The following is a 13,832-nucleotide window of genomic DNA, read 5'->3' as shown; positions in this document are numbered from 1 at the left end:
AAAATGTTAGCAAATATTCATTCAATGTAAAAGAAAATAGTAAAGGAGGAATAGAGGAGAAAAAGAGATGAAACATAGTAAACAAATAGCAAATCAGACATAATTCCAACTATATTATTAATAACAATGCATGTATATGGGTTAAACAATCCAATCAATCAGAATGTTGTCAGATTTTATTAGAAAAACAAAAGACCCAACTATATGCTGTTTGTCAGAGACACAGAGACATAGGTTGAAAGTAAAAGGATGTAAAAAGATGTATCATGAAAAAACTAACCATACAAAAGCCAAGTGCATGTACTCAAAATAGACTTTAAAAATGTAAACAAGATTTTTAAGAAACACTTAATAATAATAAAAAGATCAATTCATTAAGAAGACATAACAATTATAAACATATATGCATATAACAACAGAGCACCAAAATACATGAAACAGAAACTAACAGACATGAAGAAGCAGATAATTCAAAACAATTAATGTCTCACTTTCAATAATGGATAGAACAACTAGACAGAAGATCAACAAGAAAACAGAAGAACTGTACAACGCTTAAACCAACTAGATCTAACAGACATCTACAGAACACTCCACCCCAAAAAAACAATACACATTCTTCTCAGGTGCACATGGAACATTCTCCAGGAGAGACCATATGCTAGGCCATTAAACAAACCTCAACAAGTTAAAAGAACAGAAACAATACATTATGTTTTCCGAACACAATGGTATGAAATTAGAAATCATGGGATGCCTAGGTGGCTCAGTCGGTTGAGCGTCCGACTTCAGCTCAGGTCATGATCTCACAGTTTGTGGGTTCGTGACACGCGTCAGGCTCTGTGCGGACAGCTAGCTCAGATTCTGTGTCTCCCTCTCTCTCTGACCCTCCCCTGTTCACACTGTCTCTCTCAGAAATAAATAGAACATTAAAAAATTTTTTTAAATAAAAAAAAATCAATAACAAGAGTAGGAAATAAATATGTGGAAATTAAACAACATACTCTTGAACAATCAATGAGTCAAATGATTCAAAAAAGGGAAATCAGAAAGTACTTTGAGATAAATGAAAATGAAGACACAACATACTAAAACTTATGGAGCACAATTAAAGCTGTGCTTACAAGGCAATTATAGCTACAAATGCCTATGTTAAGAAAGAAAATCTTAAATCAATGACTTGACCTTCAACCTTAAGGCACTGTAAAAAGAAGAATAAACTACACACAAAGCAAATATTAGGAAGAAAATAGTTAATATTAAAACAGGAGTTAATCGAAGAATTTAAAAAATTAGAGAAAAATCAATGAACCCAAAAGCTGGTTCTCTGAAAAGAAACCCTTAACTTGTTGATCAGTAATTACAGGCCTAGATGGTTTATACAGGCCTAGATGGTTGATGGAAGAGGAGGAACTTCCTAACTCATTTTATGAGGTCCACATTATCTCGATACTAAAACCAGAGACATCACAACTACAGGCCCATATTTCTTATGAATATGTATTCAAAAAAACTCAACAGAATACCAGCAAACTGAATCTAGCAATATATAAAAAAAATTATACACTAGACCAAGTGAAATTTATCTCAGGGATTTGAGGTTCATTTAACAACTGTAATCCATTACATCTACAAAATAAAAAACAAAAACAGAAGGGAACTTCCTAACCTGATAAAGGGCATCTATAAAAAACCTACAGTTAACCATACTAATGCAGTAAAGACTGGATGCTTTTCCCTAAGATCAGAAACAAGACAAAGGCGTCTGTTCTCACAACTTCTTTTCAAAATATAAAAATATATATATATTCAAATATCAATAAGTACATTAAACATAAAAGAACTAAATACTTGTATTAAAAGTCAAAAATTGTTAGACCTCATTAAAAACATAAAACTCAACTGCATGCTGCTTAGAAAAGAAAAACTTCAAACTTCAACAAATGATACAGAAAGGCTGAAGAAAAAGACAGGAAAAGATACACCATGTAAACACTAACCAAAAGAAAGGTGGTGAAGCTATGGTTTCAAATAAAGCATACTTTATGGCAAGAAGCAATACTAGATACAAAGAAGGATATTTCAAAACGAGGAAGGGTCAATCTATAAGGAAAAGACAACAATTCTAAATTATCTGTCCCCAAGTCATATAACCATACCATCACAGTAAGTGAAGCAAAACAAAACTGAAATGGAGAAATAAACAAATATGTAACCATAGCCAGTAAACAAAAAATCAGCAAGGATATAGAAGATCTAATCAACAAAACAAACTTTATATTACTCATATATCTTAAATGCTAAATTCAATAATTGAAGCATGTACAACATGTTCACAGATTAGTTACCAAAAATTAACCACATATATGCTGGATCATAACGTGAGGTTCAACAACTTCCAAAGAACTGAACCCAGAGTATGTTGTCTTCCCAAGTGGATGAAGATAGAAATCAATAATACAGATAACTAGAAATTGTTCAGTCACTAGGAAATTAGGCAATATATGTTAAATAACACATAAGTGAAAGAAAAGGACTTTGAACTAATGGTAGCTAAAACCAATGATCTCAATATTCAGTTTAAAAANGAGCCCCGCATCGGGTTCTGTGCAGGCAGCTCAGAGCCTGGAGTCTGTTTCAGATTCTGTGTTTCCCTCTCTCTGCCCCTCCCCGGCTCATGCTCTGTCTCTCCCTGTTTCAAAAATACATTTAAAAAAAAAAAAAAAACCTATAAAAAAAATAAAAAGTTAGAAAAAAACTGCAGGGTGCCTGTGTGGCTCAGTGGGTTAACCGTCTGATTTTGGCTCAGGTCATGATCTCACGGTTCATGGGTTTGAGCCCTACATCAGCCTCTACGCTGATAGTGCAGAGACTTCTTGGGATTCCCTCTCCCTCTCCCTTTCTCTTTCTCTCTCTCTCTCTCGCCCTTCCTCTGCCTGCTCTCACTCAAAATAAATAAACTTAAAAGAAAAAGAACAGCAAATTAAACCCAAAATTAGAACAAATAAAAATACCAATTAATGATACAGAAAATTAATTTACAAATGGAGAATAACAAAATAAGACCCTAACTTTTTAAAAGACTAATACAAATATATTGACCTTCAGCAAGACTTGTCAAGAGAACAAGGGAGATGATACCAATAAATAAACTATGTTAACATTGAGAATAAAAAAGCAGAGAAAACTACAGCTACTACAAACATTAATAAGGGCAGGGGTGCCCGGGTGGCTCAGTCAGCTGAATGTCTGACTTTTTTAATTTCACTTAGGTCATGATGACAGTTTGTGAGTTCGAGCCCAGTGTTGTGCTCTGAGCTGATAGTGCTGAGCCTGCTTGGGATTCTCCCTCTCTCCATCTCTCTCTCTCTCTCTCTGCCCCTCCCCTGCTCTCGGTCTCTTGTTCTCTCAAAATAAAAAACTTTAAAAGACAAAAAAATGGTAATAAGGGGATATTATAAATAACTTTATGTCAATCTGAAATTTTAGGTGAACTGGAAAAATTCCTATTAAAAGGCTATCCAAAACTAGGGATAAGGAGAAACAGAAAATCTGAAGAGATGTATATTTTTTAAAGAAGCTGAATCTGTAATTTTAAAGACTTCTTCCCACAAAGAAGTCTCCAAGCCCAGATGGCTTCATTGGTGAATTCTCACAAATATTAAAATAAGAAATAACACATCTTACACAAACTCATTCAGAGAACAAAGGAGAACACTGCCCAATTCCTTTAAGAGGCTAGTGAAACCTTGAGAGCAAAATCTATCAACTTTCTAAAAAAGGCTATGGGCTAATTTTTCTCGTAAACAGAGGCACATTTTTCCTTTTAAATAGTTTAAGTACTATATGCCCTACTTAAGAAATTTTTGCCTACTGTTTTTTTGAAACATACAGATGTATTGTTTCATATTTCGCATTTATGTGAAAATCCAGTAAGAATTAACTTTTTATATGATGTGAGATGGGCTCAACATTCATTTTTCTCATATAGGCGTATGGACACATTGGTGCCATTGCCTTTACTAGTGCTAAGGCACTAGCAGTTTTACACACCAATGTTTTTGCAAAATCATTACAAATGTCTACACAGTAACAGGAAAGTAGTTTTCACCTCAGAGCTCCTGAAAGGGTCTCAGGAACCCCGGTGGCCCACAGAGCCCACTTTGCTAAGGCTGCTATATATCAATAAGAATGAACAACACACTATTGCTCCACATTACAATATGGATAATTCTCACAAAGATAAATACTGAATGAAAGCAGCCAGATGCAAATGACTACACACATTCAAAAGAGGCAAAACAAATTTATGATATTATAAATCAAGACAGTGGTTCTTTTTAAGAGTGAAGTAGACTGGGAGGGCTCTTGAAGGGGTGTCAGAGGTGTGGGTGATATTCTAGTTTTTGACCTGGGGGCTGGTTATACAGGTATGTTTGTAAAAATTTACACAGATATACACTTACGATTTGTGTACTTTTCTGCACGTATACTTCAATATGAAATATATTAAAACATAAAAAGAAGCAGAGATTGAGGAGAAAAATGATTTCTTAAAAAGTAAATTACATTACATCACTCTACTGCTTAAACTTCACACTGTCTTTGGAATCAAGTATTATAGATCACATACAGCATTTCATCATCATAAAGCACACCTGCAGTTTTCAAAATGTGGATACCACCTCATCTCATGCTCTCTCTCCCCTTGCGTATTACACCCTATCCTGCTAGTCTTCTTTCAAGTCATTAAGCACACTATTCTTTACACCCTTAGAGCCTTTGCTTATGTTAGTTGCCAGCCTCACAAGCATTCTTCACACAGCTGGCTTCTTTTCATCCTTCAGGTCTCCTCACAGAGGCCTTCCTAGTCACTTTACATAAAGCTGCCTCTTTCTCATACCTTGTACTACACTAACTACAATGTGAAATAGGTTTACTTATTTTTTGTCTGTCCCTCCAGTACGATTCATGCTCCGTGAAGACAAGGATCTAGTCATCCTGTTTTATAGTTAAAGCCCCAAGATTTACCACAACATCTGGAGCATTACAGAAGTTAAACAAATACCTTCTGAGTAATAGTTACAGATAGTTTCCTGTCAATCAATAAGTCTTTAAAATATTTCATATGATAATTATGTATTAGTTATCAATCCCAATTCTACTTTACCTGTACATTTTATTTGTATGCCTGCTTTTTATCCATTTGCTTATTTGTTACTCAAGAAAAAAAAAGTGTCAGCCATACAGATTATGAAGATGAATAACCATGCCTTTACTTTTTAAAGATCACACCATTTTATTTATCATCCTTGATAAATAATGGAAATAAAAGAAAATTATACATTTACTAAAAAAGTTATTAACTCAAATACAAAGCCTTAAATCTAATTAAAATGTTGAAATATGGGGAAGAAAAGATGAGTCATTTGAAACAAGTAAGAGTCTAGTACATCTATCAAAAAAGGAAATGAAGCTAATTAGGCATCACTTTTTCTTAGTGAATCCATTTGACTCTTGGTGATCATGTCTTTCTTTTTGTCAATGTTTACAATACATCTTCTAAGTGTAATATATTGTAATAAATTATAATATATTATTATCAGGGCTACTTGTCAAATTTAGCTTCTTCTACAATGAGAGTAATTAGGGGGAATCCATTCAATGGTATAATTTGATTTGTCTATGGCCCCAATATTTAATTTTTATTGAAACACTATTAAAGAAGAGTGAAAGTACTATATGTTTATTGAAAGGGGGCATAAATGAAAAGATTGAGAATCTCTGCTGCAGGCAGGTAAATTGCAGCTAAATGTAAGAGCTTTCTAGTAGTTAGAACTGCCTACCAGTGAGCTGCTTGTAAAGCAGAAAGTTCTCCGTTCACCAAAAATCTTTAAGGAGAACAAGCCATTTTCCTCAGGATGGAGCAGAAACAGTCCTGATTTAGAAGTCAGCATTAATTAGATCAGTGTCTTTCAAACTACGGTGCAAAAGCAATTTTAAAAAATTTCCAGTTTGTAGTGGAGCGATACTATCACAAATTACAAAAGTATCACCTATTTGGATGTCACCACAGTATCAAATTGCTACAGAGGTTTCCAAATGCTTACTTTGACTTCTGTTTGAAACTCGTTGCATACAGGTAACACACTGGCCTGCACGTACAAGCAAACTACCCTCTGAGTAACACGGATTAGAGGGTTTATAAGAGATCGTCGAGGGTCTACAGTTTTTCAAATTTACCTAATCTGTCTTCCTTTCTATATTCATTCATTGGGCATTATCAAACTACTTATTTCCAAACATCTAACCTCTCCAGCAATTTCAGAAAACATAATATAATCTGAATGCATTAGATCTACTGAGATTTTATCTCCCCAAATTGAATAGCAAAATTTACTTTTTACCAAAGTATATCTGAATGCTTATTTAAAACTGGTTACAAAAAAAGTATTTTTAGCCATTACCACACCTAATTTTCTGGTGTCATTTTCTTTGCATAAGTGGATAATAAAATGTGTGACAAATAATAGTTGATCACACATCTGAATTTCTAACTTTGTTTACTAGCTGGCAATAAAACCAGCAGAAAAGTGACTTGGGGGTTAAGTGGGGGTACATTCATGAATTTTGGGAGCATGGAGTAGAGGATTTCAGTTTTTGCAACTTCCTGGGTAACACTCAGTCAGTGCTGATCTGGCCAAAGCAATATGGTGAAGAATTAGAAAAAGAGGAGACAAAATTAAGAGTTGCCCATTCTCATATTTCCCCAAATATTTCTGGCTTTCTCTCTCTGGACAATGAGACATTTTTCTGCTCTCTTTTTCTCATTAAGAGAAAAAAAATCTGCTATCTTCTTCTCATTAAGAACAAAATAAACAACCTCCCTTCTCAAGAGACAATTTCAAGATTTATGGACTATTATCTCCCAACTCCATCATCCATAAATACTCTCCCTCCAGTGATTCTAATTTTTCCTAATTCACCTACTTGTACTAGAGCAGTAGTTCTTTTGTTTTTTTATGTTTACTTTTGAGAAAGAGAGGGAGGAGAGGAATGTGTATGTGTGCATGTATGCAGGAGAGTGTCTGGGGTGGGGGGAGACAGAGGATCCAAAGCAGGCTCTGCGCTGACAGCGGAGAGCCTGATGTGGGGCTTGAACTGAGGAACTGTGAGATCATGACCTGAGCCAAAGTCGGGCACTTAACCAAGTGAGCCACCCCAGGTGCCCCTAGAACAGGAGTTTGTAACCGGGAACATATGCATGGGTGTTGAGAGGTCCATGAACTCTCTCAAACTCCAAATGTTTTTAAAATTGTGGGTTAAAGAGCAATTATATGGACAAAATGTCCACAGTTGTCAACATATTCTTAGAGGGTACAATAATCCAAAATGATTAAAAGTATCTTTCTTAAAAATGTGATCTCGGGGTGCCTGGGTGGCTCATTCGGTTAAGTGTCCAACTCTTGATTCAGGTCAGGTCATGATCTCATGGTCGGTGAGGGTGAGCCCCATATCAGGCTCTGTGTCGACAGTGTGGAGGCTGCCTGGGATTCTCTTTCTCCCCCTCTCTCTGCCTCTCCCCATTCTCTTTCTCTTTCTCTCAAAACTGTATGAATGAACTTTAAAAAACAAAATGTGATCCGAATAGAAATACAGAGTACAGGTTCTTCATTGATTGAAAAGGCATATAAAGAGATTATATCCTATAACAAAAATGACTTTGGAAATAAATCCCTTCGTTTAGAATGTAAAACTGACATTTGGAGAGGGTAAGGAAGTATTCGAGGCCATATGGCCGGCTAGAAGGCAGAAGCCGGAGAAGATCCCCAGCCTCCTGCTTCTGAGCCCGTTCCCTACCGCCCTGCCTCCTACACAGGGCCAGACAGGATGTCAGTAAGCACACTACAGGCAGTCAACAATCCCACCTCTGACAAATATATGACCTCAAAGCAAATCAAGTAATTCTCTGAATATCACTGCATCATAAGATATACATTTTCTTTTTTTCACTACAGGTATCTAAAAGTAGATTTTCTCTTAGATCCATTTTAGAACTGGCTTCCTTGCCAGTAGGCACAGTCAACAACTTGTCAATCGTCTGAAAGACCTGAGTGCCTGATCCTACTGCAATCAATCAGAGAAGGGCATACACTTGGCCTGGAAGGGACAAAGGATGTCTAGTAGACAGAGGACTTTAAGGAGACACTTTAAACACATTTCTGTCTGAGTCAATTACTCTGAAAGCCCACAATGCAAAGTAAATTAGCTGAGTGGATCTTTCAGTAACTGTTAAAGCTATTTAGAAATTTTAAGCAAAACCTCTTTTCAAAGTTTATTCTCTTATTTATTCATACTAAAGAATAGCAAATGCAAAAATCAATGATGATGTTTAGCGAAAAGAATTTTTATAAGAAATAATTAAGTGAGAAAACTGAATAAGAATTCCATACTTTGGTGTGAGTTAAGATGTGTAGAAATTCAAAATTTGGTTTTAATTTTTTTCAAAATAATTAGAAAACTGAAAATCTGTAAATAAGAATCCAAAAAACCCTTCATTCCCCCCACCACCCTTGACTTCTGAAATACAGTGCAACTTTCTACCATCTGTTATTTTAGAGAAGAAACAGTAATGAACATATGGGCTTTCTCTCTCAAGCAGCTGTAGTGTAGTTAAAGTTATAATAATTGTCTTTCTGTAAGATAAATTTACATTAAAAACCTGGCCAGTTAAAAACAAATGGCTCAGCCTCAGAGCCTTCCAGAATAAAATTAAGAAATTCAGAATTATCTATGACACATTACAGAGATTTAGAGGATATCCTCTAAATCTTATGTTTTTATGTTTAAGGTTAAACCAACATAACTCATGATGCCCAAATCAGTTTATACAGAGTCCACAACTCATGCTTTCTCTTTCCCAATCAAAATGCTAGGAGCCTCAAACAGGGGTTATAAAAATCAGTAACTAAATTCTTCGAAGCTTATAATATAAATCTACCACTTCTGTGGGTCAATGAACTCCAATCCAAAAGCGTATTTATTTATAAGAAAAATCACAATACATGTGGCACAGAGTCTTCCATTTCAAATACATATATATCACTTATAATGAGTTTACATAAACTGAAAAGAAATTCAGAGCAGATTCACATCCACATATTATGAACAATAGGAATTTTCCCTACCTTTATCTGGGTGATTCAAAATCATAATTCTCCTATGAGCTGTTCTAATCTTGGCCTTGCCAGCAGATGGGCTGTAAAAAGAAATTAAAGTGCTTATAATAAATACTGTCAAATGCAGATTATAAATTAACAGTTTATATGGGTTTTAAGGAATTAAAAACTAATGAGTATTTCACCATCTTGTGGATAAATAGGAAATTACAGCCTGTCACTTAATTCTACTATCAAAATCAACCGCTGACTCAATGTCGCATGTAGTTTTCTTCCTTTGTAATGCCAATCTTTATTCTTAATCACTTTAAAAAATAAAACAATATGTAGGGTAGGAGAATCACAGTCTATAGATTATACTGAGTTTGAAAACTTCTACCTCAAGTTTTTTGGGGAGAAGGTAGTTTATATAAAGTGTAACAGACAGGTATTCAGACTCCAGAGCTCCTTGACTGCCTGCCAGATTGTAATCCCATTGCTATTTAGGATGGCGGTAATCTTGGTGAATTTTTTTAACTTCCCTGTACTTCAGTTTTCTCATTGTAAAACAGGGCTAGGAACGACATATTCCTCACAGACCAACTGTAAGGACTGAATCAGTTAAAGCCAACAAAGTGCTAGAACAAGTGTTCGAAAATAGTTAGCTTTTATTATGTTTCAACAGAGCATCTCAAAAGTCTTCATAGCTCAGAATTTATTTAGCTTGGGAGAAACCTATCAGAAAAGCCTAGCTGTAAACAAAAATTAAAGGAGAAAGTTAAATAAACCTAAAATTATTTCAGTAAAAACTAATCTATCCAGTATCAGAAATGTTTCTCACCACCACATCGGAAACAAAATTAACACTAACAACAACAAAATTCTGGTATTGCTAATTAATAGCTGTATTATCTGATCTAAGCTACTTAACTTTTCTGGGTCTCAAATGGGGATAATAGCAGCTGACTTAAGTATAGCATGGCTGTTATAAAGCTCAAAGTAATTTAATTCATATGGATGAACCACACAGTATTTTAGAGATATTCAGACATAGGTTTAACAACCTGATTCCATCACTCATTAGCTACAAAACTGGCTTGCTCACTTAAACTCTCCTAAGTAAAATGGACATAATAAACTGTCTCCCAGGATTATCTTAAGGATAAATTAGATAATGCAAGTAAGATTAGCATAACCTCTCATCCAGTGTTCAAAACCAACTAGTTTTTAGTAATTATTATGAAGATAAAAGATGCTTATGAAAATACATATTTCCCACTTTCTAAACTGGTGTATAAATAACCTAATTTAACATTTCTTGAGTGATTCAAAAGTATTACGGTGAGTATAAATTAAGTGCAAAGAAATTCTTAAGGTCTGCAGAAATTTGCTTACCCTTGTTTTAAAGAGTCCTCAAATGCTTTTAAGTTCTTCTATCATATTTTTAGAAATGCCTCCCTTGTTATCAGCTGTCAAGCCTTGATTCTGCCATTGTTCCAGTCTCTAGCTATTCCTTGGCCATTATTTACTACTTCTAATCTTTTGAGGTTAAATAACAGATCATCAAACATGTTAAAGCGATATGCATATAAAATATTCTTCATTTTCTATTCATATTTCTTCTATGAATAGAAAATGTCAAGTCAAAGATAAAATCAAAAGAAAATATTTTGAGGCAAATGAAAATGGAAATATAACACATTTATAGGATGCAGCAAAAGCAGTTCTAAGAGGAAAGTTTATAGTAATAAATGCCTATATTAAGAAAGAAAGAGCTCAGATAAATAACCTCCTTTATTCCTCAGGGAATCAGAAAAACAAGAAAAAACTAAGACCAAAATTAGCTGAAGGAAGGAAATAACAATAATTAGAGTAAAAATAAATGAAATAGAAACTAAAAGGACAATCAATAAAGTATCAATGAAACTAAGAGCTGTTTCTTTTTTTGAAAAGATAATCAAGATAGACAAGCCATTAGCTAGACTCACCAAGAAAAAAGGAGAAAGGACTCAAAATCAGAAATGTAAGAGAAGTCATTACAACTGATACCACAGAAATACAAAAGATCTTAAGACACTACTATTAACAATTATACATCCACAAAATGGACAATATAGAAGAAATAGATAAATCCTAGAAACATACAACCTACCAAGATTGAATCAGGAAGAAAGAGAAAATCTACACAGACCAATTATATAATAATGATATTGAATCATTCATCAAAAACCTTCCAACAAAGAAAAGCCCAGGACTGGATGGCTTAACTGAAATCTACCAAACATTTAAAGAATACCAATTCTCCTCAAACTTTTCAAAAAAACAGAAGAAACACTTCCAAATTCATTTTATGAAGCCACTATTATCCTGATACCACAAACAGACAAGGACACTATAAGAAAAGAAAATTACAGGCCAATATCCCTGATGAACATAGATGCAAAAGTCCTCAGCAAAATAATAGCAAACCAAATTCAACAAAACATTAAAAGGATCATACATCATGAACAAGTAGGATTATTCAAAGGATGAAAGAAATGGTTCAACATGCACCTATCAATGTGAAACACCATAAATGTGAAATGAAAGACAGGATAAAAATCATATGATCTCTTCAAAGACACAGAAATACCGTTTGGAAAAATTCAACACCCATTCATAATAAAAACTCTCAACAAAATGGGTATAGAGGAAACATACTTCAACATGATAAAGGCCATATGACAAATGCATGGCAAATACTGTACTCGATGGTAAAAAGCTCAAAGTTTTTCCTCTAAGATCAGATGCAACACAAAGTTGTCTGCTTTCACCACTTTTATCCAACATAGTACTGAAGTCATAGAGGAATTAGGAAAGATAAAGAAAGGCATCCAAATTGGAAACAAAGAGTAAAATTGCAGATGACATGATTATATAACTGAAACTGACACTCAGAACTAATCAACAAATTCAGTAAAGTTGGAGGATACAGAATCAATATATAAAAATCTATTGCCTTTCCATATACTAATAACAAATAATCAGAAAGAGAAATTAAGAAAATAATCCCACTGGGGTGCCTGGCTGACTCAGTCAGTTAAGTGTCTGGCTCTTGATTTTAACTCCGGACATAATGTCAGGGCTGTGAGACCGAGTCCTGCCCTGGGCTCTGTGCTGGGTGTGGAGCCTGCTTAAGATCCTCTCCTTCTCTCTCCCTTTGCCCCTCCCCCTGCTCACATGCAATTGTGCGTGCTCTCTCTCTCTCTCCCAAAAAAGAAAAAAAAAGAAAAGAAATCCCTTTTACAATTGCATCAAAAAGAATAAAATACCCAGTAACAAACTTAATCAAGGAGGTTAAAGACCTGTACACTGAAAACTATAAGATTCTGATGAGAGAAGTTGAAAATACTAATAAACAGAAAGATATCCCATGCTCATAGATTAGAAGAATTGATTTTGTTAAAATGTCCATAATATTCAAAGCAATCTACAGATTCAGTGAAAGACCTATCAAAATTCCAAAGATATTCTTCACAAAAATAGAACAATCTTAAAATTTTTATGGAACCACAAAAAACTCCACAAAGAGCCAAAGATTTGGGGAAACAACAAAGCTAGAGGCATCATACTTCCTAAATTCAAAGTATATTACAAAGTTATAAAAATCAAAACAGTATAGCATTAACTTAAAAAGAGACACATAGATCAGTGAAACAGTACAGAACCCTGAAATAAACTCATCCATATATGGTCAATTAGTTTATGACAAAAGAGCCAAAAATAGAAAACAAGTAAAAGATAGTGTTGTCAATAAATGGTATTGGGAAATTCGGACAGCTGCATGCAAAGGAATAAAACTGGACCCTTATCTTACACCATACACAAAAATCAACTCAAAATGTATTAAAGCCTTGAACTAAAGACCTGAAACCATAAAACTCCTAGAAGAAAACACAGGGGGTAAACTACTTGATGTCAGTCTTGGCAGTAATTTTTTAAATTTGAAATCAAAAGCTAGGCAACAAAAGAAAACTAAAACAGGTGGGACTATATCAAAGTTTAAGCAGTTTCTACACAGCCAGGAAAACATCAACAAAGTGAAAAAACAACCTATGGAATAGGACAAAATATCTGCAAATCACATATCTGATAATAGATTATATACAAAATATATAAAGAACTCATACAATTGAATAGCAAAGATAGATAGATGATAAATAAATAGATCTCATTTTAAAATGAGTAGAGGATCTCACTAGACATTTTTCCAAAAACATAAAATGGCAAACAGGTACATGAGAAGGTGATCAGCGTCACTGATCATCAGGGAAATCCAAATCAAAATGACAATGAGTTATCACATCACACTTTCTAGAATGACTGTCATCAAAAAAACAAGAGACAAGTGTTAGAAAGATGTGAAGCGAACCCCTGTACACTGCTGTTGGAAATATAAACTGGTATAGTTACTATGGAACAGTATGGAGGCTCTGAAAAAATTAAAAATAAAACTACCATATGATCCAGGAAGTCTACTTCTAAGTATATTATCTGAAGGAAATAAAAATCATTCTCAGGTCTCCTGGGTGGTTCAGTCAGTTAAGTGTCCAACTCTTGGTTTCGGCTCATGTCATGATCTCTCAGTTTCATAAGTTTGAGCCCCCAATCGGGCTCTGTGCTGAGAGTGCAGAG

General features: G+C 34.5%; 1 protein-coding gene across 1 annotated transcript in view; it reads right to left on the bottom strand.

Moving 5' to 3' along the window:
* Positions 1-13,832, bottom strand: part of DNAJC15 (DnaJ heat shock protein family (Hsp40) member C15) — a 67,584-nt gene that overhangs the window by 6,665 nt on the left and 47,087 nt on the right. Inside the window, exon 5 of the mRNA XM_077778788.1 lies at positions 9,189-9,259. Coding sequence (XP_077634914.1) covers positions 9,189-9,259 — 71 coding nt within the window. The remainder of the gene's footprint in view (positions 1-9,188; positions 9,260-13,832) is intronic.

Source organism: Crocuta crocuta, unplaced genomic scaffold (genome assembly GCF_008692635.1).
Source record: "Crocuta crocuta isolate KB4526 unplaced genomic scaffold, BGI_CrCroc_1.0 scaffold586, whole genome shotgun sequence".
NCBI classification, from domain to species: domain Eukaryota; kingdom Metazoa; phylum Chordata; class Mammalia; order Carnivora; family Hyaenidae; genus Crocuta; species Crocuta crocuta.
The sequence above is the reverse complement of the archived record's forward strand: the minus strand, read 5'-3'. Positions and strand labels throughout refer to the sequence as shown.